The sequence below is a fragment of the Papaver somniferum genome, chromosome 3 (assembly GCF_003573695.1).
Source record: "Papaver somniferum cultivar HN1 chromosome 3, ASM357369v1, whole genome shotgun sequence".
NCBI lineage: Eukaryota > Viridiplantae > Streptophyta > Magnoliopsida > Ranunculales > Papaveraceae > Papaver > Papaver somniferum.
The window spans coordinates 172,904,658-172,930,585 of NC_039360.1; the positions used below are offsets into that span (position 1 = coordinate 172,904,658).

The 25,928-nt window shown below is 36.8% G+C and overlaps 2 protein-coding genes across 43 annotated transcripts; one reads left to right on the forward strand and one right to left on the reverse strand.

Annotated features, from left to right (window-relative positions):
- The first annotated feature begins 4,576 nt into the window (after positions 1 to 4,576).
- LOC113358046 (2-oxoglutarate-dependent dioxygenase DAO-like) lies at positions 4,577 to 19,089 on the forward strand. 41 transcript variants are annotated; one of them, XR_003364133.1, is made up of 12 exons: positions 4,981 to 5,684; positions 5,925 to 6,014; positions 6,623 to 6,702; positions 6,873 to 7,577; positions 7,919 to 8,003; positions 8,099 to 8,151; positions 8,236 to 8,312; positions 8,386 to 8,453; positions 8,953 to 9,080; positions 9,205 to 9,313; positions 9,559 to 10,547; positions 10,669 to 11,460. XR_003364133.1 is itself a non-coding variant. In XM_026601550.1 (3 exons), exons 1-3 carry the CDS (start codon positions 4,792 to 4,794, stop codon positions 19,087 to 19,089), a joined length of 894 nt encoding a protein of 297 aa, XP_026457335.1. In that variant the 5' UTR covers positions 4,577 to 4,791. The 41 variants fall into 41 exon arrangements, 1 of the variants encoding a protein (XP_026457335.1); XR_003364118.1 differs by having other exon boundaries at positions 8,386 to 9,080; XR_003364132.1 differs by having other exon boundaries at positions 8,236 to 8,283; positions 8,386 to 9,080.
- Positions 19,090 to 21,311: 2,222 nt separating this feature from the next.
- On the reverse strand, positions 21,312 to 25,456 carry LOC113358047 (probable pre-mRNA-splicing factor ATP-dependent RNA helicase DEAH2). 2 transcript variants are annotated; one of them, XM_026601552.1, is made up of 7 exons: positions 25,029 to 25,456; positions 24,260 to 24,462; positions 23,030 to 24,114; positions 22,416 to 22,541; positions 22,081 to 22,319; positions 21,851 to 21,969; positions 21,312 to 21,701 (listed from the first exon to the last, which is right to left on the reverse strand). In XM_026601552.1, the coding sequence occupies exons 1-7, from the start codon at positions 25,317 to 25,319 to the stop codon at positions 21,572 to 21,574; spliced, it is 2,193 nt and encodes a 730-aa protein (XP_026457337.1). In that variant the 5' UTR covers positions 25,320 to 25,456; the 3' UTR covers positions 21,312 to 21,571. The 2 variants fall into 2 exon arrangements, 1 of the variants encoding a protein (XP_026457337.1); XR_003364149.1 differs by lacking the exons at positions 21,312 to 21,701; positions 21,851 to 21,969 and having other exon boundaries at positions 22,171 to 22,319; positions 22,416 to 22,646; positions 25,029 to 25,319.
- Positions 25,457 to 25,928: the final 472 nt, after the last annotated feature.

Consider the following 25,928-nt stretch of genomic DNA (forward strand, 5'->3'; position numbering starts at 1 on the left):
AACCATTAGGAATTCTGCAGGGAGCGAGAAGTTGAAGCTTGATGATGTGCATCAAAGGTTGATCGCTGAAGAGGAGAGAAGAATAGAACAAGGTTATGTTTCTAGTTCTTCAAGCTCGGCCTTAAGTATGCATGATGAAGATAGAGGCAGGAGTTCAAATAGGAACAACAACAACAAATCCAGATGGAAGTCTAGAGGGAAGTCTAAGGGGAGATCTCAATCTCGACCTAGAGGTGTTGTTGAGTGTTGGGCGTGTAAGAAAGTAGGACACTTCAAGCGCGATTGTCCGGAAAACAAAGGTGTTAATAATGGTGGAAACAAAGGTAATTAAGAAGAGGTCAACGTAGTTTCAGCTGTGGAACCGGTGAAGGTCCTTGTTGATAACAAGAAGATGATTACGAAAGGTTTTCTACTACTCTCTGAGGACAAGCAAGATGAGTCTTGGATTATAGACTCGGGAGCTTATTTCCATGCAATGGGTGATAAGAGTATTATGATCTCTTATAAAGAAGGATACTATGGCCAAGTATTCTTGGGTGACGGTGAAGCATGCGATGTCATCGGTTTGGGTGATGTGATCTTGAAAGTCAATGGTTCGACATGGAAATTAAAGGATGTACGACACGTTCCAAATTTGAAGAAGAACTTGGTGTCTGTGGGCCAAGTTTGTGATGATGACTGTGAAGTTGTGTTAACGAAACACAATTGGAAAGTAAAGAAAGGGGTTATGGTATTAGCTCGAAGAGTTAGAGTCAATACTCTATACCGGACTTCATATGGAACTACTTTAGCAGTGGCTAGTAGTGGTGAAGACACTAACTTATGGCATAGAAGATTAGGGCACATGAGTGAGAAGAACATGAAGATTCTATGTTCGGGAGGATATCTACCTAAGGTGAAGTCTGTTGATATGAGTTTTTTTGAAGACTGTGTTCTTGGAAAGCAAAAACGAGTTAGTTTCAGCAGAGGAGGAAGAGACTTGAGAAGTGAAAAACTTGATTTGGTTCACGCGGATGTATGAGGACCAATTTTTGTTGCGTCTCACAACGGGTTCCAGTATTATGTCACCTTTATTGATGATCACTCAAGGAAGGTGTGGCTTTACATCATGAAGAATAAGTTCGAGGTGTATGAAGTGTTTAAGAAGTGGAAAGCTTTGGTTGAAACAGAAACTGGTCTGAAGTTGAAGTGTCTAAGGTCAGACAACGATGGTGAGTATGACAAAACAGAATTCTTACAGTTATGTGCTACAAATGGAATTCGTTTGGAGAGGACAGTTCCAAGGACACCACAGGAGAATGGAGTAGCAGAACGTATAAATTGGACGTTGAATGTACGTGCAAGGTGCATGAGGTTGCAGTCTGGTTTTCCCGAGACCTTCTGGGCACATGCAACAAAGACGGCTGCTTATCTAATTAACATAACACCTAGTAGTCCATTAGATATGAAGATACCAGAGGAGGTTTGGACTGGCAAAAAGGTAAATCTTTCCTATTTGAAAGTTTTTGGTTGTGTTGGTTATGTTCATCTTAGTCTCGGTGAGAGGTCTAAGATAGGTGCTCAAGCAAAGAAGTGTATATTCCTTGGTTATGGAATTGACGCTTTTGGGTATAAACTTTGGGACTATGAGGGTTACAAAGTTATTAGAAGTAGAGATGTCACTTTTAATGAGAATGAGCTGTACAAGGACAGAAATACAGCACAAGTTGAAGATGTCAGGTCAAGCAACATTGATAAGGAGTTGTATATCGATATTGATGATGTTTCTGGAAGAAGTGTGGAACAAGAAAAGCATGATGGCAGAGAAGTACAAGTTGAAGAGACTTCCACTGCAGTGGTAGTTATTCCTACAGTTTCACAAGAAGTACGAAGATCGTCAAGAACTCCTAAACCATACCCAAGGTATGCTTTGAATTATCTATTACTTACGGATGGAGGCGAACCTGAAGATATTAAGGAAGAACTAGCGGCTGATGATTCAGGAAAGTAGAAACTTTCTATGGAGGATGAGATAAATTCACTTGATGAGAATGGCACTTGGGTGTTAGTAAAATTACCAAGAGGTAAGAAGGCGTTGCATAACAAGTGGGTTTATCGGATGAAATCTGAAGCAAATGGAGAATTTCGCTACAAAGCGAGGTTGGTTGTGAAAGGTTTCCAGCAAAAACCTGGTGTTGATTACAACGAGATATTTTCTCCAGTTGTGAAGATGACTACTATTCGAGTAGTGTTAAGTCTAGTGGCTTCTGAAGATCTCTACCTTAAACAGTTGGATGTAAAGAAAGCTTTTCTTCATGGTGACCTAGATGAAGAAATTTACATGAAGCAGCCAGAAGGATTCATAGTAAAAGGCAAGGAAGAGATGGTGTGCAAGCTAAAGAAGAGTTTGTATGGTTTAAAACAAGCCCTGAGACAGTGGTACAAGAAGTTTGATAACTTCATGCATAGAAGTGGTTACTCACGGTGTAATGCAAATTATTATTGTTACTTCAAAATGAATGGTTCTGACTACATCATATTACTACTGTATGTGGATGATATGTTGGTTGCCGGAACATCTCTACAAGAAGTTGAGAATTTGAAGAAACAATTAGAAAGTGAGTTTGCTATGAAAAATCTTGGTGAAGCAAAGCGGATTCTTGGAATGAGGATCATAAGAGACAGAGCTAAGGGTGTACTTATGCTTAGTCAGACCGAATATATTGAACGAGTGTTGAAAAGGTTCAATATGGAGAATGTTAAACCAGTTAGTTCTCCACTTGGAAGTCAAATTCGTCTTTCAAGTATGCAGAGTGCAAAGACAGATGAAGAAAAGGATTACATGTCTTACGTACCATATTCTTCGGCTATTGGGAGTCTAATATATGCTATGGTGTGCATGAGACCGGATATTGCACATGCAGTGGGAGTAGTGAGTAGATATGCAAGCAACCCAGGAAAACAACATTGGGAAGCTGTGAAGTGGATTCTCAGGTATTTGAGAGGTAACACAAACGTACCATTGTGTTATGGAAAAGGTGGTTCTATCTTGAGGGGTTATGTGGATGCAGACTTCGCAGGTGATGTAAATAAAAGGCGAAGTACGACCGGTTATGTTTATACTATGGGGTCAGCTGCAGTGAGTTGGAACTCACGGTTACAGAAGTTGGTGACATTGTCTACTACGGAAGCGGAGTACGTAGCGGTGACGGAAGCAAGCAAGGAGATGATTTGGTTATAAGTATTATTAGCTGAGTTGGGCAAGGAACAAGGAGATAATGTTCTGTTTAGCGACAGTCAAAGTGTTATACATTTAACCAAGAACTCATCTTATCTTGCTAGGACGAAGCATATACATATCCGTTATCATTTCATTCGGGATCTCTTAGAAGAAGGAGAGTTGAAGCTCGACAAGATTCTTGGTTCGAAGAATCCGGCGGATATGTTTACCAAGGGAGTTACATCAGACAAGCTAAAGCTCTGCAAGACTTTAGTTGGTCTCTCAGAATGAGGATCTGGGAGGGGAGCCGCACTAACAAGGAAGATGTTTTAGCACCGTCAATCCAAAGTTGAAGAATGAAAGACAATCAATAAGTCTTCAAAGTGGGAGATTGTTAGTTATTGAAGACTAATTAATTATTTCCTAAAGTTAGACGTGGTTATTTAGGGAAGGGGTTTCCTAAACCGATTAGAATTCTTGGTGGCCAAGTTTGTAACCTATATAAATAGGTAGTTAGGCCTTGTAGAATTTGTGCATTGTGTGGAAAAGGATTAAGAGATCGGTGAGAGATTTCTTGTATAGCTTTTAGGGCTAAAGCTAGGATTTCGTTGTGAGAGCATATTGGTGAGGAACAAGAGACAAGGTTATCGTCTCGGGTAATTGTTGCGGTGTAACCAAGGGTTTGCTGGAATTCACACGATGTTGTAATCGTTTTTCCTTCATAGTGGATTTGAGTTGGTGCGTCTCAAAGTGGACGTAGACAATATATACAAGTTGTATGTATTGGTCGAACCACTATAAATCTTGTGTCTTGTGAGTTGATTTATCTTTCTCGTATTTTCGTAGTTGCTTGTGCTTGGTTTACTTATTATTCATCATAATATCTCAAGATCCGTTATTCCGCGGTTGTCAGTGATTATTCCCTTATAAATTCCTGACAAGCTAAGAAGGGAATTTGTGCACACCCACAAATTCAATTGTGAGACGGCAGAATCAGAAAAAAAAAAAAAAGCACCACCCCAAAAGCTAGATGCCTATTAGGAAAGTATTCCATTCCAACGGCTCAAAATCAAGAACAAATCATTTATGGCATTATAATGGGGCAGATTATGCTCTCTTCACAGATTTAGCAAAACTATTTCCTTTGCTTAAGATACATGAATATGGAACCTATTGGAATGGAATACTTTCCTATGCCAAGAGGTTGGTGCAACCAGAAAACCTTTGCATCGTTTAAAGATACCCATCGGTTTGTTGGACAGAATAGGAAGGTGACTGCCGCTTTCTCGTCCTCTTTATCGGTTTGTTGTACAGAGTAGGAAGGTGACTTCCGCTTTCTCATCCTCTTTAGTAGGTCCAAATTTGGTTGCCATCCACTTGAGATGCTGTCAAAAACAACAAGACCAGATGAGTTTGATTTCTCCACGAAACCAATCGTCAAACTTCAATAAATTTCCGTACTAAAATTCCACCTACGCAGATATATAAATACCACTTCACTCTAAAAGTCATCATTTCTTCCCATTCCCATACATCTGAACTCTGTCTATAGAACTCCGCAGAAGAAATTCAGGTCTTGTTTGCTGTTGCAAATGGAGGCTGTTTCAATTCCCGTGATCGATCTTCAGAAATTCCCAGGGCAGTCTGCAAAGATTTTAGAAGCATGTAAAAAGTGGGGATGTTTTAGGATAACCAACCACGGCATACCTGATACATTAATGTCAGATATGAAACAGGTTGTTCGTTTGCTATTTGATCGACCGATTGAAATCAAACGGCGCAATACTGATGTGATCGAGGGGAGTGGATATATGGCCCCGAATGAGAAAAATCCTCTATATGAAGCATTGGGTCTGTATGATATGGGATCTTCCGATGCTGTTGAAACCTTCTGCACTCAGCTGGATGCATCCCCGCAGCAAAGGTACGTACTTTCTATTTCCTCACTGATTCTAACTTAACTTGGTTTTTAGTGCGAGAATTTGATCTTCAGCTGAATCTTTGTAACAAAAAAAAAAGTTGGTAATTGACTCTGAGATTTGAGGGTCATTAGACGGACAGGATTTGACGGGACCCTGATCTGGCGGTCTTGATCATTCGGATCGAGCTATGACTTGGACGGTCAGGAAATTTCAGTAATGTTATGGAGTGGGATGCGGGTCAACAAACACTAAACCTAGAAGAAAGAAGTTGAGTTCAGTCTTTCTCTTGCTTTGCTCTCAGTTCTCAGTTTCGATTGTTTATCTTATTCACCGCATGGGTTGATGGTTCTTTACTTGAAATAAGTTGTTACAACCATCAATACTATTGGAGGAGCAGCTATCAGGGCTTTCTTTTATAACCCTTTCTTTTGCTAATATCAAATCAAGTTGGATTGCATGAAGCCATCGACTATCTTGATCTCTAAATTAGTTTGGTGGTATAATTTGAGAAATTGGTAATTGGGATTCTGAATTTTCGAGGTTAAAATCCTCAAATTGAAAAGGTATCGATCTCCAAATCCATTGCAGCAAACCCTGATTTATCAATTATTGAGATTTCTGTAATTTATGATATTAGGTTTGGGCAGAGTTATTGTTTTATAGGTTTATCAATTTCTAGGGTTTGGTTTAAACACTGATTTATCATTTAGTTTTACGATATTGATTTCCAATTAATATTGATTTCAATCGTATTTTCTCCCTTAATAGTTCTCCGTGGTTATTGCTAATATTGTTTTTATTAGCTTTGTTTTATAGGATGAAGGGTGGGTAACCTTCAGGAACATACTATTGGAAATCATTGAAGCCTGAATGTTTATACAGTACCCAATCAGGTGGTTCAATTACGTTCAATTAGTATGCATTATCAGATTGCAATCTGTTTCACAAGAAATTCCTTTATTGTTGCGTTACAAGACAACATATAAGATATGTAAGATTATCGCAATTTAGGATTTTAGGTTTGGGCAGAGTAGGGTTTTCTGGATTTGTCAATTTCTAGGGTTTTTTAGTAGTACTCTTCAACCACTAACGGTTCTTATAAGAATCTCTTCAAATTATAGGACAATGATCACTATTGTGTAATAAGAGACCACAAACTGAATTAGATTTATGTATAATTTAGTATTTTAATTAGATTTGGGTTTGTGGGTTAGGCTTAATTTGAGTGTGTGGTTTATCTTTTTCATATGAGTTTCATGTAATTGGTAGGTTTGAGTGCAGATAATGCAATAACCTTGATTCTGTCCCCTCTGCAGATTCTTCCTTTAGTTGGTATTGTATTCACAAAAATTGTATTGATTTTAACCTAAAACGTAGACATGCATTAGGAGGTTGCACTGTTTATTCATTAACATAAATACTCATATTCATTGCAAGACTGAGCCTCCTAATTCCAAATCACAGATTAAACTCAAAAAAAATTTAAACTTGCTCTGTGCAGATTGTTCCAACAGTTGGTGTTAGATTCTCAGCAGATGACATGGCAGATTATAAACCTAAATTAATGCACTCACAAATGAGGTAAGATCATTTCTTTCAGGTGAAAATTCTACATTGTCATCTTGGAAATGGATGAACGATGAAAACTATTATTTAGAGGAAATAGGACTCTAGAAGTTAAAGGTATACTCATTTGATATACACGTGCAACAACTGAACTTGATTTAACCTTTGATGATGGTCTATTGTAGGAGGAAAGACAAGGGGCTTTGATGCAATTGACGCTAATCTAGAAAGGGATAGTGATTGCATTGCCTGATTAATTTCCTAGAGACGTTCTTGCATTTGTCCATGGGAAAACACTCCAAGATGACAGGGTCAATGGACGAGCATTACCGGCTACTGGATGTCCAAGTTCCCATTCACGCTAATACCTGTAAGTTTCAAGAGGGAGAAAATAGATGATTACTTCCCATCAATATACAATATCGGTGCAAGCATATCACTCTTTCATCATGAATAATAAATCTGTGTAGGCTTTCGTCTTCTCAGCAGATGACATGGCAGATTATAAACCTAAACTAATGCACTCACAAATGAGGTAAGAACATTGCTTTCAGGTGAAAATTCTACGTTGTCATCTTGGAAATGGATGAACGATGAAAACTATTATTTAGAGGAAATAAGACTCAAGAAGTTAAAGGTATACTCATTTGATATACACGTGCAACAACTGAACTTGATTTAACCTTTGATGATGGTCTATTGTAGGAGGAAAGACAAGGGGCTTTGATGAAATTGACGCTACTTTAGAAAGGGATAGTGATTGCATCGCCTGATTAATTTCCTAGAGACGTTCTTGCATTTGTCCACGGGAAAACACTCCAAGATGACAGGGTCAATGGACGAGCATTACCGGGTACTGGAGGTCCAAGTTCCCATTCACGATAATACCTGTAAGTTTCAAGGGGGGGGGGGGGGGGGGGGGGGGGGGGGGGGGGGGGGGACTGCCCATCAATATACAATGTCGGTGCAAGCATATCACTATTTCATCATGAATAATGAATCTGTGTAGGATTTCGTCTTCAATTATATTAACTTATAGGTTTATGTGCATGTATATGATTGTGTGCACGATACCGGATCGTTAATATAATTGCTCAATTTCAAAATTTCCAGAATTGCATAGAATCATTACCAGATGTAGCTTTCTAGGATTTTTTTTTATTTTGTTTTGTTTCAGTTCTCCCTTATTTTGATTCTTATTGTTAATGAAACTATATAATGACAACTATAGGTTCCACTATGACTGGACTGGGACTAAAAAAGTCATTCCTGAGTGAAAAAACTCCATTTTTGCATACTCCGAGTTAGCCAGTTAGGTTAGCAAAATCCATCTCTGAAATGGGTTTCATTAGTAATCCAACCAAAATAGGAATAGACATTCCTCACAATGTTTTATTTTTTGTTGATTCAGTTTGTCAAGTCACAAGTATGCATAGCTTGGACGATCATTCCTCCATACTGAAGGTATTCTACGATCTTAGTTTTTTAGTGTCTTTAAAATTTAATGTAGGTTTAGTACTAAGAGATTGTTGTGGTAATTATTTGTAGGAAAAATTGCCAGTGGGGAAAATTACTGGACTAAAGTTTCTGATAAAGGTGTACCATATCTCCAGCATTCCCCGAAAGTAAGCATAAGATTTGTTTCTCATGTATTTACCTAATCACATAGTTAAGTCTCTCTCTTTGTTCCCCATCCAGACTTACGCAAGATTGTGGATTTGGTTGAGGTGCGGAGTTTCATATGGTTAGCACTGTCCAGTTACAAAGTACCTTCTCTCCTGTCAAAGCAAATATTTTCCCTTCTATTTAGATTTATGTACTCAGGAAACCCTTGATATATTTGCTGACATATATTATTCTGTCGATGATATTATTATTCAGTAGATCGATCCTTTATAACGTTGAGCGGAATATGCAATGTCACTAACAAGATGAGAAATGGTGAAAATGATCTACAAAATAATAACGCCATAGCCTTGATATCATTCTAGGATTTTATGGCAGTTGATGGAAACACTTTGTTGCATCAAAGGGCTTTTGGCCATTATTGAATCAACAATTGTGGGAATTATGGATATTGAGTTGTTATTCCTTGGATTATGTCTTGGTCTTCCTGTTGATTTTGCTAATTCGTTTTTGCATATGTGAGGTGTAGACTACATCGTCAAAGCTCATTTGGTTGAAATTTTCTACCGATTGTCATAATACTAATTGAACACCCTCATCTACTTATAGAAAGGAAACCATCCATTTATGTTTGTGTAGTTATATTAAATTGGTCAATGAGTCAATGCTAAATGGATGTTCCTCTTCGGGTGATAGAACCACTGCGTTAGTCAAGGACCAGTGGTTGAACAAGGATTAAAAGGAATCCCTACGCGAAGTGGTGAAGGGTGGGTTTTACTAATCCTGATTTTTCACAGGTTTATACAAGGTGCTTCATATAATTCATTGGTTTTGTGTTGCAGGATTTTTGTTGTTTAAGTATAATAATCAGTATCATGTTTGCTTTTTCAGAGTTTACTCCCCTCTGGATGGTGACAGTCTGGACTGAGGTGATGTTAGGTTTGCCGACAGGTTAATGTAAACAGGGAAAATCAATCAAGATCCTGAGCATCTGTTAGGGGTAAGTATATCGGTTTCGAGTTATATTCTTTCCCGCAATTCCTTTGGACAACAGCAGAAAAACACAATAAAAGTGGTATAAAGAGCAATGTTAAATATCTCAGTGTTTCATCACTGAAGCAGTCTTGCAGTACCGAGTCTGTATACATCTGCATACAACCATGCACAAATATTTGTTTATCATATTTGGTTGTTTTCAACTTTCAATGTATTTGTTAATGATTAGTTTTTGTATTGATTTTGTAGGTGAAGAGGCTAATTTGGACAATGGGTGTCTCATCAGATTTGATTCATTTTTTGAGGTAATCTCTTCTCTCTTTGATTTAAGTAATCTGCATAGCTATAAAGAGATACAAATTGGTTCCTAGTTAATAATGATATAAATCTCAATCCTAGGCTCTGTAGTGAAGACTTAAGGTTAACATGTTTTGACTATTATGTTTAATGGTGTAATATTACTTATCTGTGAGTAATGTAATTTGGGTTTCGTTGGTTTTGTATGTTGCTTTACTCTAAAAATCGAACTTAGAACTTTTAGGATTATAATAGCGTAACCCGGAAATTTCGGTACAAATTTACACTACTCATTGTAATTCATGTGTCGAAGATTTCGTTTTGTTTTCTAGATTGCCTTTAAATTTTTTATGTTGGCATGTTTAATTTCTGTTAGAACAAAGTTTCATGGTCCAAAACGGTGCATCAACGAATATGAATCTGTGGCACAATGGTAGTGCGTCTGACATCAAGTTAGAAAGTTGTGTATTCAATTCACACCAGATTCAGTCCTCTATAGTAATCATTTTTTATTGCATCCTTTACTCTAACTTACAAGTAGTAAAATAGTACCAAATTCGCTCATAAAATTGACATTGATGATTGAATTATGTTACACCAGATGAATAACGCAATATGCATTCATGCCATCACCAGTATTAACAAGTACATTACATCTTTTATAGATGAGGGAAACCTTCTTTTAGCTTTGTGAATGGGTCAGTGATCACAAGAGATCACAAATTCTCTGATATTAGCTACTTCCGTACACCTAATTCTCTTTGCATTTGATTCACTAACCTGTGTACTTTTAGCACTCAAGTTTTTAACGAATTAAGTGTTGGGAGTCTACTTTATATACTGTTTGGAATCGGACCTTTGAGATGCGGAGCGGGAAGAAAAAGGAGAAATGATAAAATCTCCTCAAATTATGGAACTCGGATCCCTGTTTCTATTCTTGGGTGAATACCTCTAGAACACAGTTCCCTTTTTTGCACATTGTGGTAAATCAGCAAGGTAAAATACAATTCAGAAAATTCTACTGAAATTTCGTTTTCTTATTTGTAGGTTACCTTAATGCAGGTCTATCCAAGCTACTGAAATCTCCAAGTGATGCTCAACTGTCTTCAAGGGGAATAAGGCTCCTATCAGAATGTACGACAATGAGGAGGTTACTCAGATATGCAGGTACAGAAACGAGGAAGTTATCATGGACATAACACATACTATAAAGGAAAGAGATTGCTTTGATCATCTATCTATTTGTTTCTCTGCATTAAGTTAGGAGTTCCCTTTACCTCCATTTTTTGCCATGCAAGTGGTCGTCTTTTAATGACTGTGGTTGAAACCTATTTTGGACATTTTTGGCTGGAGTTCACCCTTGCACTTGGTTTCAGAAGTCGGGATTTCAAAGAGGTGGAGATTATTGGAAAGCGCATGACTACTTTCAACAACCTCAAACCTTGCGTTTTAGTGAACTTTTCCATTTCATGGTTAATTTTTATGCTAAGTCTGCAATAGCCAATATCAATAGTTGCATACTATAATACCAAATTGCAAAATTTACTATAAAGGTGATGTTTGAAAACTGGAAAAAAAAAAAGAAGCTGATGAAGAGGCAAGCATTACACAACCTAACATGCATCCGCAATAGTAATTTGATTATCCCATTGGCGATGTTATCACATCAGGAGTTTTATTGACATTGCCTTTAAGAAGACATAATATGTCTTGAAAACCACGACTGGGTTATGGATACCAGAACTGGGTTTTGCTTACTTAACTGACAAATATGTAAAAAGATAGTTGAAGAAGTTTGTGAATGTTCATATGCTTTTTATTTGTATATGAAAATTTATGTGATTTGGAGCTCAACATTATAGACTTTTTCAATTAATAAATTCTTAGGTAAAATATCTAGCCAGCTTGCTCATGTCTATGAGATGCCATCCATCAAGATTCAAAGCATAGTAGTCACTGCAGATATGGTCATGTAGTGGCGCTTGCTTGGTTATCTTGAAAATTTAAAAGAATAAAAAATCACTTCCATACCAGGGGTTGATTTATGAAACAAATTCTCTTTTTTCTTTTTTTTCTTTTTCTTGGACAAGTGTAGTTAGTACCTACCCCCTAAATTAGATGTAAAATTCATTTGAGGTGGTTGTTAGCTCATTCGAACAAGTTTGACTAGGGATACTCGCATACACCCCAGTTAGCATACTAATTTTCTGACACATTTGTTGAATTTTTCTGTAAGATAACGAAGGACCTCCAGTTAGGCAACTTGCAAGCTGCAGCTTAACAGTGTGTACACATAGGGTCATTATTTGCTACCAGAAGTGACACAAATAAGAACTGTCATTACAGTGCAGAGGAGACCCTTATATCCACGCAACGTTGCTGACGTTCTTGGAAATTCCTTGACCCGATAATTTAGATATGAAACAACTTTTGTGGTGTTGCAATCTCTTTACAGTACAGAAGAGGAGGTCCTCCACCTGTTTTTGACTCTGCTATTTAGCCTCTATTTTCCATTTTTGACCCTAATGGTGTTTTTCATGCAAGTGATGGCCTGCATTCACTGCAAATATCATATTTTTTGGAAACAGTTAAATTTAATTTTTTGAATTGGTCAGTAACCTGTGGGAACTTCCTTCTCTTTGATGAATAAGAGCTTTTTTTAAGAGAAGTAATGGTGGTTCTATAAGTTACCATCATGTTGCATCAACTGAGGAGATACTCAAAAGAACAGGGAGTAGCTCCTACGTAATTAATCGTAGTATGATTCAGTTTATGCAATTGGTTAGTAACTTATATGAACCCTCTTCGTTTTTATGTAAATAAGATTTATTATAGGAGAGGCGAAGATGGTTCCTACAAGGTGCTAGCCAATTGCATCGTTGTGATACGTGGTAAATTGGTAATCAGCTCAGTTGCTTTCTCTCATTCACTTGGGGGTGATTTTTTGTGTATTTGTAAACTGTAGGCCACATTTTTCTAACTCACGCCTTGTTGTTGGATCTCAAGTCGGGTATTAACAGGTCTTTGCAACATTATTTTGTGTAGGCAATTGATGTGTAAAAGGTTGGTCAACACTTCAATTAGTCTGAAATTTTATATGAACTGGCATTGAAGCTAGCAGGACTAGAGTGATGATGGGCTTGCTGGCGAATCTATATTAGAACTAAGAAGGATAAATCTATTCATATCATGAGTTAACGTTAGATTCATGTCAATCGATACGTCTTCGAGCCCATCGATGGCTGATTGCAGAATTTCACTCTGATTACAGGTTATGTATCCGTGAAATTGTTGAAGTTTTTGTGTCAAAACTGTATACTCGCCTGATGCTAAACTCATTATTTTGGGATTGCTTCCGAGAGATTAAAGAAAAAATTGGAGATAGAACTGGTGAGTCATTATTTTCTAATAATTTGTTATGATAACCAGTTCTTGAGTTATTGGGAGCCTTGCGTGTTACCTACTTTAGTATTATCCCCTATGACTTCTCGGAATATCTCACCCAAATGTAGTTAGTTGGTTAGGCTTTTTATGAAATTAGGCTAAGGTAATTAGTGTGCGGAATGAAATAAGATCTTGGTGTCATGTGATTGTATTTTTAAATTTAGACCGTCTAATATCGAAGGGTAGTTAAAAAATCCATGAGAATTCTTGAAGATGTTTTAGTGATTTTCAACACAATTACGCGTGCGTTAACAAACACTGGAAACTCAAAAAAAAAGGTTTTGCTTATTTAGTTTGTTGTTTAAAATTATGTTAGTGAGGTACTAACCCAGCCCAGTTATCAGCAGAAGAACAATTATTCTTCAAATTTATGTCACATAAATAAAAATAAGTATTATCGCGCACAATACCAAAATTATGTAAACTCTATATACTTCTACATTGTCTTTTTCTCCAAAGACATGAAATTTCTTTAAGCCAATTAGAATTCATTTAGGTGTACCTGCTTTGGACATTACATGAAAAACAAATAACTTATGTTTGAATCTTATTCGCATATACAATTGGCCGGATGATTGCGGTTAATAATCCTAATTGGGTTGAATAAAATTGTCATCATAAAAAATATATAAAATAAATTTATCACCTTTCACGATATAGGTCCATAATACAAGATATGCATGGAAAAATATTGAATATTCTAAACTGTCAACCTGATCAAAACATGGAGAATTCGTTGGCATGATTACTTCATACTCACAATAATGGCGCTAACTCTTTTCTTTAAAACCGAAAAAATAATGTATTTGAAGCTAATATATATTTATTTTTTTCACAAAGCTCTACATTCTACCAAAAATGAGCACAACCTGAAATGTATAATGTCGTCATTTACCTTTTTGAAGGTCGGTTTCCGAAACCTAACGGTTGAAGTTAAAAACAGTAGATCATCAAAATATTTAATATTCGCCGGCCAGAATTACGAACCAATCACCCGACTTCACGAATAATCAAGTCCACAAGCACATTAAATATATGTAGAAGCCCTGCATTAGTATTTCTATGTTTTTATCACTGTTTGCATCACCCTTTTAAATAATAACTTTAAAATACCATGTTTATTATTATACTAATTAACGAATTGCTCCGCAAGCACGCCGTGCGAAAGAAGCCTTTTAGAAAAGAGTGTTTCTTCCAAGAGGTACAAAATATCAACTGATTCGTAGTATCAAGTTTGAATATTTATATCTTATTATTTTTTTGATGATGACCTTAAATTATTTTGTTTGTTATTATTATATTAATAATGAAGAATTTCCCAGCAAGCACGCCGTGCGAAAAATCTTTAGGAAAAGAAGTGCATTTTCCCAACAAATACAAAACATCTACTGATTTGTAATGTTACGTTTGAAGTTTAAATTCTTATGGTTCACACTAAATTATTTGCTCTAATATCGTTGAAAAATGTTTATAAGATATTCAAAAAATTCATGCAATAATATCATCCTAAGAATTGTGTTAAGAATGTCAACAATTTATGTGTGTAAACATTGTTATCTTCGAATATCCTGGAGCCTAAGAATATTTGTTTGGTAGAAATTAATACACCTAAAAATAGATATAACCCAGATAACGATGTGATTGCTGACACTATCATTGATCACATGTATATGTAATTATAGGCACTTTGAGTTTAACCTACATTCAGACGTAGTTTCTCTAGCGAATGGTTGGTTAGTTTTATAGTTTTAGACGTGTGTCTACATGGATTCAAGATTAGTTGCATGCATCTTTTTTCTTCGTACTGATTAATTGGTTCTCAAGATTTTACATCGGATGATTTAAATGATTTTGGTGTTACATCGGATAAAGAAAGTGACAGAGATACAAAGTGATGCGAATCAGAATATTGTCCAAGACTTATTTGTCTGTCATTATCTATGAAGAATTGAATTTAAATGCTCCTTAAGTGGATCCTTGAACTGGATCGATAAAAGGCTGTTGTATATCCAAAAGAAACCACTCTTCGACAAATTTCCTTCGTGAAAAATTGAAGCTCCTTTTATTAATTGCTTGAACCCCGTAGGCTTTGAAATATTTATACGAGTTCTCGGCCAAGATTATTTTTAATGGTTCAAATGCATTTATTCTTCTTGGTTTTACTTTAGATAAAAGATCTTTAAAGAGCAGGTATCCGGAGTGCTTCTCAAATTAGGAAATTCAACATATGAGTGAGGAGCATTGGTACCTGATGAAGGAAAAGATCTGATAAACAATCACTATATAATAAGTTTTACTCCAAGTATACTTCAGCACATAAGATTCTCAAAAGGTTACTTCTTCCTAATAAAATGTAAAAGTTATCATGCGTTATAAAAATTTTAGAGAAAGGTACTATAACTTGCCAACGACTGAAGAAGTTTTGGTAATTATATTAGTATAAAGTTCTCAGGTACCTAACCTAAGGGAAATTAAATTACAATTGATAAGTTAGTACGATTGTAACAGACTATAATTAAGTCAACATTGATGGAGTACTCAGAATATTAACCCCACTAATTCCTAAGCTTACAGTTACCAAGAACTTCCGCAATACTTTGTATCGGGAAAAAAAATGATGAATAATAAGACAACGTGGTTTAAGATTGCAAGAATGTACTTTTCCATCCATAATTTGTGTTGGTTGTGCTACTTGCGCCTATTAATGATTATTATGGCAAGTGCATATTCATATGGCTATCCAAAGACAGTTAAGGATGGTCCCATAGCGATACTTCACGCTACTTTCAAAAAAGTGTGCATTGCATTTTGAATTCTAGAAGATAGTGAATGGGTTCTAGATTATCCAAGAAGCAATAATGATGAAAAATGGACTTCCAATTGAGAAACGGTGTTTAAAGTTTGGATTAAACATTTATGATGACTACTTACATTTTAAACTACGTATGAGTACAACATTCGTAGCCAACTAATGAACATGTACTTGATTATGAATTATATCTCCTGAATAAACAATTACATGAATCAGGAAAGTCTCTTAATGATTTCAAAGATATTCCAAAACCATGAAAAAATTTGAATGGTGTCGATGGTGATAGGTACATGTAGGAGCATCAGTTGCTCCAACTTGAAGTACAAGATTGTGAAGTCAATGGGGGATATTAAGATATAGAGATTTGCTCAGTTGTTGGCATCACATGTTTTTACAATATGCATCGTTATAGTATGTTTTCTTATACAAAATTACGAATCATGCACTGTTACAGTCATAACCAACAAAATATTTTACATAGATAATTTCTGATTCAACGTGCACCGTTAACATAGAAAAATTAGATGTTCGTTGTCTTTTTTTATTTTAATTAAAAGTATGTTATCTTTTATTCTTATACATATTGATTCACATCATAAAAAAAAATATACGTCATAGATTCATGTCGTATTTTTTGTCCGAACAAATGAATACAATCATGTCTCTCAAAAATTTATATTTTTCGGAATAGTTTATAACATCGAGGTACACTTTTTTTTTATTTCTTGAAGGTCGCTATAATAGCGTTCAATAGTCAAGAAAGGTTTGTGCAAAGATAAGGAGCGTTGGGGTAGAGTTGTGTATAGCAAGTGAAATCCTTAGTTTAAGTATTTGAGACCTTATCAAGGTACAAATGTGGATATTTAACTTAGTGAATCATTCCGTATAATACGAAATCTAAGACTCCAGTCTCTGTTTTTTCTGTCATCTCTGGAATAAATTAAACAACGTCGTCAAAAATTCAATAAGAAAACGACAATCAGTAAGAAAATTTTATAGGTCCAATCAAATGATACCATCCACTTCGTCGTAGACGTAATGGCCTCAACATCTCTACAGTAAAGCTTCAGGGAAAATATTCATCGTCGAAAGATCCATGGTTTTTTCTAGCAGCAATATTCGAATTAAAAATACTATCTAACTCAGAGTAGTTTGACAAGGTCTCTAAGGCTTATTTCCAAGCGTTTAATCGCTACTCTCTAAATAGCCTTGGAAATTTCTGATTCCCAGCTGAATCCGAGTTTGAGCGATTAAATAAGTCTCCAACGTAGATTTTTGGCGATTCTTTAGCCTATTCCAAGCCAAGTTTTGTTTAATGCTAAACGTATGTTATGTTGAACTTATATATAGTTTTAATTGTATTGATGTTGCTAAATCCATACATGATAATGTTAAAAATTTGATTTAATTAGCTATAAGTCATGTTAGTAGTAATATATGATCAGCGGGACTCTGAGTCTCTATAAAACTCATCTGAGTATTAAGCCGAGTTTAAGCGAGTGCCAAGCCCGAACTCATGCTCCAAGCTCACCAACTGAGTAGCACCTTGGAGAGAGTTAAACTACTTTGATTCAACCACAATGTTAATAAATGGATGGCTATTCTTACTTTTATTGATACAAGAAATTTGATATGAAGTTAAGGAGAATTGGTACTAGGTGAAGGATAATATCTGATAAATAATCACAGACTATTCGGGTGACACGGAATCGACAAAGATGTTTTTGACGTAGTTCATGATACTATATCACTACATAATATATTTTAATCCAAACATACTTCAATGCATATGTAATAAGATTCTAAGAAGGTTAGTCCTTCCTTGAAGTATGTGAAAGTTATCATGTGTTATAAAAAATCCACAGATAAAATTAATGTGTTATAACCTGCTGACGACTGAAGAAACTTTGGTACGTAATTCTATTAGGAGAAGGTCCTCATGTACCTAGCCTAAGGGATACCAAATGAATGCAGAAAAGGGTTTTTGCCAAAAAAAAAAAATAGTGTCATCCTATATACTTGACCCTACACTACGTCATGTTATGATGATTAATATATTTTAATCATATATATTAATCCAGTGAGTAATGATGATTGGTTTTAAAACTAATTGGAAGTAATATCGAAGAAATTAAATTAAGTAATTGGTATTTTTTTAGAATATATTTTTGATGGAACGGTGTCCCTAAATATTGACTGATTCTATTAGTATTGATGTTATAAAAGTATGAGTACCCTGAAATGAATATAAACTATCTATATCCTGCTAACAGTATATGGTCTTTATTTTATCATTGACCAAGTTCTTTATTTTATATTTGAATACAATAACCAAGTTGTAGGATTTTTAAAATATTTGAATACAGTAACTAAGATGTACTCCTAGTTTTTTTAATTGTTAAGACTTTAGACTAAAAGGAGAGGTTGAGCCGGGGCCGTAAGGCCCCGGTGATACCTAGTTATAGATACCCTGCTACTCTGAATTACATTGAGAAATTAAGTTTGCCACTGAATAGAGTTTTCATATTTCTAAGGGAAAATGCTACTATTTGTTTTTGCAGACAAGTTATAAAGGCATACTCGACTGCTTTACATGAGTTGATAATGGAATTGTGCGGAATGTTAGCACAGAGTATGGGCTTGAGAAATGATTTGGCGCAGGGATGGCCTTGTCAGTTCAGGATTAACAAATACAACTTCACACAAGAAAGTATTGGTTCCTCTGGAGTCCAAATTCACACAGACTCTGGCTTTCTCACTGTACTTCAAGAAGATGATTGTGTTGGTGGTCTTGAAGTCTTGAATAAATCATCTGGTAAATATGTAACCGTTGATCCTTTACCAAGATCGTTATGTGTTAATCTCGGAGACATGGCTACGGTAATATTAACTCGACAATTTCCTTATATCTATCAAATGAACCAATTCACTTATGTTAGCTTAATTTCTAAGAAACTTTGAATTTGTTGGGATGTCTAAATTAGGTGTGGAGTAATGGTGCGTTCTGCAATGTAAGGCACCGTGTGCAGTGCAAGCAGGCGGCAATACGTATTTCAATTGCTCTTTTTCTACCTGGACCCAAGGAAGCAATGGTGGAGGCTCCACAGGTGTTTGTTGACTCGAACCATCCTCGTCTCTACAAGCCATTTACATATGAAGATCTCAGGAAGCTTAGAATCTCTACTGGATTGCATGCTGGTGAAGCCCTAGACCTTATGCGGCTCTGACTGAGTAATTGGTCATACCCAGGGAAATGACCTGCATAACATTGACATGATGAGGGATTTCATTTCAGCAACTTTCACAACTATTGAGATGGGTAGTTCTTTGAGACCTCTAATATAAGTAGAAACATCTATCGTTACTGATCTTAACTATGTTGTTATTACCTTATGAAATTTAAATGTTACCGGGATAAGAATTGGCCAGTTCAGAGCTAGTTATTGTCTTGCAGTGGGTAGGTTATCTGTTCTAACTCTCAGACTTGCAAGAATTGTATGAATGGACATGATTGATGCTTCAGTCCTATTGCAAATTTTATTAGCATTTTTCATCTCTCTGACAGCAGTGATAAGGATGTGCCTACATGGACCTTGTCTCTTGATGGAACACTCACAGTTAAGTCCATATATATGGAACTGCCGAAGAGCACTAGTCGAAACTTACATAGGTAAAACAGCTGGAATCTCATTTGGGACCTTATGGCCATCTCAGGAATCCAATTTATAACCTGGAAACTTGTAGGTCCTCTTCGAGGCTCTGCCCCATGTCTGGCAAAAACAAAATTATGGTTAACCATTCTTTGTTTACTGCAGCAGGGTACCGTTTTGAATTATTGAACTCTTGGTACCGTAGGACTAGGACTAATCTGAATTCTGTGCCAATGTCTGTTAGGTCTGTGTGGAACGGTAGAAGTCAGTTTTTTACCAAAATAAAGTTCCCAGCCTAAACAACATCAAATGGCATCATGGGTGCAGTTAGTATGTCGATCAACACAATTAGTAATGTTGTGCACGGTGACAAGGCTAAGCTTTTTCTCGGTTCTTCAAAATGGGCAGAAAAGGATCGCTTACCTGAAATTGGTTAGAAAACTTGAGATGGGATTTTCCTTGATATCTAGCTCTAAAAATTAATGGTAACAGTACTATTGCAGTGATTTAGTAAAAGCTTGATACAAATACATAAGGTGCTGCATAGGTGGATTGAGGATTGATCTCAACCACAACGAAGTAAAAGGTGCAGTGTGATAGCTGAAGTATCCTGAATTCAAAATTTGTGAACGATATATACAGGTACACGATTAGCTAGAGAGCAAGAGATGTGAGTATAACACATTAAGGAAAACGTTGGAGCGCGAACTTTTAAGTTTACCTGTATTACTAAGGCCGGGAATAGATACGTACATTTGTATGAAATGTCTGTTGTCTCCAGGCATATACAAGACTAGAGCAGGAAACAGCTTTAGTTTTGCTGAACCTACTGCCAAGTTCATATTGTTGGACTGCACCAGCCCTGACTACACACCTGAAATAATATAATGCTGAAGGTGACATTTCACAATTACGATCTTAAAAGAAGGGATGATACAGTAGTTGGATCCAGATATCAGACTCGTCGCAAGAATCTGTCTACAAAGAGGAAAACTAGTTGTGGTTTGTAAAATATCATGAGCATCAATAATTCCTTTCTGATATAAGTATATGCATAATCAAAATCGCCCAAACATCCTTCATGGTAACAAAAAGAAAAGTAGTGCAAATGTCTAATCACTTTACCCAATAATAATATATTCTTCCGGTTTATTTTGTGTGGTAGTAGAAGCTTTAACATTTTCTTTCAGTTGCCAGACCGGAATGGGGCTCATTGTAATTGGTTCTTTCTTACTCGTGTGCATGTCCCTATATATCTACCTAAAATCAAACATCTTGAGTCCACAAATTTGTTTGATCCTTTTAGTACTGTTATCGGTTTTTCATTAGAGAATATTAATAATTTGTTTTGCGCTGTGCTGAAAGAACAAAAACCATTGGGACTCAAGCTGGCTGTGGTGGATGTCATAGTCAATCGCCAGTACCAACGTTTCCGAAGCTATTGGCATATGCGTATGCAATGGTTCTTAGACTCTCAATCATACAGTATCTTTCACACTGCCTCGCTCCGCGCTTGTTTATGGAATACTGTAATCTTACAACTGGACGTTTGTATCTGTAGAGAGACTAGGTTGATCCCCGGCCTTAGCGACATCACTGGGCTTTAGCTAGATACTGAATCCGGCCAGATAAGAAACGCATAGAGGGGCTCCTGAGTACTTTTTCATGCAAAGAACAGATTTGGGAAGACTAATATATAGGGGAAAAAAACGACTTGTATAGGAAATTATACAAACACTTGTCTAGCAAAAATTGAGATGCATTTGGCTTTCTATCAAACATATTGTTACTTTGGTAACTAGCAGAAATTGATATGTATTTGGTTTTTAAACAAGAGTTACTTTGGTACGTAAAACAGGAGAAAAATTAAGAGAGCAAAACATATCCAAGGTCAAATCAGGAAAGGGTGATATAGAGTTTCCACGTTTTACTAGATAAAGCATTACAAATAAATCCATTAATAGGTTTTACATATAAAGAGGGGCGTCAAACTAGGGAAATGTTTCGCGGCCGTGTCAGGCACAACATACCAGTGCGATTGTTACAAAAATCCAGTTGACTACTGCTTTTTGTTCTTGCTGTTTTCTTTATCCTTCTCTCGTTTCTGGTAAAGCCTTTCTAGGACGCGCTTCGCCTCACACTGTGGAAAGTTCTCCAGATCATAATAATGGGGTGCTATATCAACAAGCCTGCAGGACAAACACACAGAAATAAGTATAATTCATACAACCACCTCTTATACTCTCAATTAACGACCCACTAATACTAAATTCAAAATATGCCACGAGACTCGTTAAAAGTAACTACTCAATCCAGATACCATGCATCATCAACTTACCACTCTCCGCGAACATCTGTAACGGTACGAATGAAATTCCTGCTAGTCAACACGTACTCATTGTAAATGACCCACTCCGGCTTGTGATCCAGACAGTTTGATGGATGCAGATGGACAACCTGCAGATGCAAATGAGATGAGGTGAGACGAGAAAGCTGATGCGTGAAACCAACTCTTTTCTTTCCATTGTCTACCTAGTAGCTGTAAAATAAAGAAAACAGAACATTTACCTGATTATCTTTCACTGTTAGATAGTGTCCTGTACGTTCAAGGTGAGCTACTTGCATGAAATAACCGGACAGCATAGCCTTCCTGATGTTGATGTAGTAGTCACGGCTGTTGAAATCTGTGCTGCATAGCTTGAGGTTGAATCTGGTCATGATGCGCATTAATTGTTGCCTCACATTATCAGCAGACTTCAGCGCCCTAGCATTGACGAAGTTATCATAACACCACGAAGGGTCCTCATCTGTGTACAAAACAACAAACGAGCAACAAATAAGACAAAACCCTAAAAGGCAGATAAATGGGCAAAACTTCAAAAATGATGATAAACTGTGCTTACTGTTTTGCTTGTAGGCGTGATACACGTTCAAAAGTGTGAGATGGTCCCCATCAATGTGGCCAAACCGAGCTTTCGCTTCATCTGCAGCTTTTTGAGCCTCCCTAGGCCGGACAAAGCAATTGGGTACTAAAGAAAGAAATTGTTATCACAGAGGAGGCCCACGGTAGGTCAGTCAGCAGATGCATAGAGGCGAGACGAAACCACTTGCTTCATGAGAGAATAACTGAGAAACTGCAACTAACTGCATCAGCACTTACTAAGAAATCTCTACGGCACATGCCAACAAGTGGCATGCAACCCAGACAAGTAGCTGATGACAAGCCTAGATGAACATTTAAACAACTCTAAGGACATGGACCCATGCACTTGCATAATCCAAACAAACTCTTGAAAGATTTGAAAGATTTTTTTATTCTTTTTTCTTAAACCCATGCATGCAACTTAGGAGGAAACTAGGCATTGCAAGCACATGCCATTGACCTTGACCACTACCTTATCCATGAAAACCAAAAGACTTAAAGGAGTCATCCATGAATCATGGAAAACTGCGGTAAGATGGAACACAGGCCCAATAGAAAAACATACGTAATATATTAGATAGGATTCATACATACCTGAAAGCATAGCCGAAATTGAGAGAATTTCGTTGGAACAATTAAAGCTTGAACTAACAACAAGCATCTTCGACATTTGAGGATCCAGCGGAAAATCAGCCATAATCTCCCCCAATTTAGTAAGGTTTCCTTCATCATCCAAAGCACCCAGATAGTTCAACACCTCTAACGCACGCATCAATGTCTCAGGAGCAGGTGGATCCATAAAATCAAAATGCACCAGATCGTCAATTCCAAGTTTCTTCAGGGTAAGAACGGTGTTTGCAAGATTTGACCTCAATATTTCTGGGTATGTTTGCGGCTGAAGATCATTATTAAAACTTCCCTCCGTGTACAGTCTGAAACACTTCCCAGGTTGTGTTCTTCCTGCACGACCTGATCTCTGGTGAGCACTTGCCCTTGATATTGGTGACACCAACAAGGATTCCACTCGCACTCGTGGATTGTAGACTTTCTGTTTCGCAAACCCAGGATCAATAACATAAACTATACCATCTATAGTCAGAGAAGTTTCAGCAATATTGGTCGACACCACAATCTTCCTTCCAGGAGGACCACCCTCCTTCAAAGGAGGTGGAGCAGCATCAAATATCTTCTGCTGCATCGCTGGAGGGAGAGTAGAATACAGTGGCACTACTTTCACAGGACCCACTTGCTCACCCTGGTTTCCTATTTCCTTAGTTATTTTCCGACATGCGTCTTCTATCTCTTCCTCTCCAGTTAGAAAAACAAGAATGTCACCGGGACCCTCACATATATGTATCTGCACAACTGTACGAATTGCTGCTTCAAGGTAATCTCTCTCAGGATCCTGAGTGTAGAATATCTCAACTGGATGAAGCCTTCCAGGAACCTTCATAAGAGGGGCACCACTGAAGTATGCCTGAAACTTTTCAGCCTCCAGGGTTGCACTCATAACCACCAATTTAAGATCTGGTCTATTTTTTAAGACTTCTTTCAGAAGACCAAACAACACATCTGTTGCTAAAGTTCTTTCGTGAGCCTCGTCCAGAATTATCACTTTATAGTTTTCCAAGAGAGGATCAGTCATAGCTTCTCTTAAGAGCATACCATCTGTTAAGTACCTGTGACACCAAGATCAAATATACATAAGTTAACAGAATAAAACCATCTCATACTCTTTACGATAGTTTCAAGAAGCAAAATAAACTATTCAGGCACATAGAGTATAGTTCGACACCACAGACTATCTCAGAAGAAAAAGCTTACTTGAGAACAGTTTTTGCACTACTACAGTCTTCGAAACGGATGCTATAACCAACTTCTTCTCCAATTGTCACATCCATCTCCTCAGCAACACGTCGAGAAACAGACATAGCAGCAACCCTACGTGGTTGGGTGCAAGCAACCATCATTTTCTTTCGCTTTCCTGGATTTTCTAACTCGACAGCATCAATCACAAACTGGGGAATCTGTTTGTACAATAATGCATAATTAGTAAGGTATCTACTGAATTCCAATAAACACTAAACTACTAGAACATAGTTACTTAAAAAAGAAATAATGTTACCAACCCTATGTAAGCTAATATTCTGGGTTTCATGAACAAAACACCCTTAAAGAACTCTGAATCTGTTTCAATCCCACACTCTTCAAATTACCAGAATAGTCTGACTAACCATAGTTTCATACATCCACAACTTTCTGAAAGCCCCATTATTATGTAACCAAGGCAACATTCAATCAACTACAACTAAACTTTAAGGGGACAGCTATTTATAACGGGTTCAAGGGGGCCCTATCCTAAGATATGTACCTAGGTCAGAATTTGTTATACGGTGAATCTCAACTACTACCAAATTCCCCGTACATAAATTGTGTATCCCTAACCACGCTCTAGGTCAAATTAAGGTATAATAATCAATGCCCAATGGAAAATCCACAGAGACTATGAAACTAGGGCATTACATGATGAAATCATAGTTACGGCTAAAATTAAAATAAGGGCAAAATCAAAACATAGGGCATAAAATTATACCTGAGTAGTTTTACCACTACCAGTTTCACCGACCAAAATCAAAGTCTGATTATTCTTCAAAACCTGCAAAAACTCATCTTTCTGCTGCCAAACAGGAAGTGTTTTTCTTTTCTCCAAAATATCCATATATCTCTGCGAATACGGTCTTCCATTCCATCGATTCACAAGTGGATTATTATGAATTAAACCCCCTCCGAATCCATTCATCTTAACAAGTTTAGCAGCAGCAGATACCGATGTTTCATCAACTACATCAAATAAGCTTACTTTCCTTTTTCTCTCCGTCGACATTCCCAACAATTCCTTCAAACCCTAAAACCGAGGGATCGATTTGATTAAAACGAAAGGTATTGACTGAAACTGGTCTGAAGGGACCAGACGAACCCTAAAACCCTAGAATGAGAGGAGAAAAAAAAGGGGTTATGAAACTATATTGTGGTTTGGAATTTATATGGAGAAGAAAGTTTGTTCTAATTACTGAAGATGGTCCTAACTTATAGGGCAATTTAATCGTTAGGGCCTAAACCGACCGTCCTTTATAGAAACCGACTTCACCTCACTCGTTAAAAAAACCGACTTGCGGATTTCTTTTTCGAGGGTGAATTTACCGCATGGTAATTGTTGCACTATTTTTCTTTTCTTTTTTAATAGGAAAGATAAATGTGTTGATGCTTGAAAGTTACATAGAGTTCTTGTCATGTGGACTTGAGTCCAGTTTGGACTATTATTTAAAAGAGTTGAAACAAAGAGATTGAGTTCTTGCAAATTTTGTGAGAGAATCAGTGATTTGCATCTCTGTGCACATAATTGCATCTCGAAGGATCTAAAGTGTTTAAAATAACTTGAACATCGTAAACTAAATTGAGTGATGTCCATTTTACTGAATCATACTTCCCATTC

Coding starts and splice junctions, on each gene's coding strand:
- LOC113358046 (XM_026601550.1), top strand. CDS start 4,792: ATGGAGGCTGTTTCAATTCCCGTGATCGATCTTCAGAAATTCCCAGGG. Junction 5,124..18,423: donor GATGCATCCCCGCAGCAAAG/GTACGTACTTTC, acceptor TTGTTTTTGCAG/ACAAGTTATAAAGGCATACT. Junction 18,743..18,846: donor ATCTCGGAGACATGGCTACG/GTAATATTAACT, acceptor TGTCTAAATTAG/GTGTGGAGTAATGGTGCGTT.
- LOC113358047 (XM_026601552.1), bottom strand. CDS start 25,319: ATGTCGACGGAGAGAAAAAGGAAAGTAAGCTTATTTGATGTAGTTGAT. Junction 22,542..23,029: donor AATTTCGGCTATGCTTTCAG/GTATGTATGAAT, acceptor TTCTTTCTTTAG/TACCCAATTGCTTTGTCCGG. Junction 22,320..22,415: donor TCACGCCTACAAGCAAAACA/GTAAGCACAGTT, acceptor TTTTGTACACAG/ATGAGGACCCTTCGTGGTGT.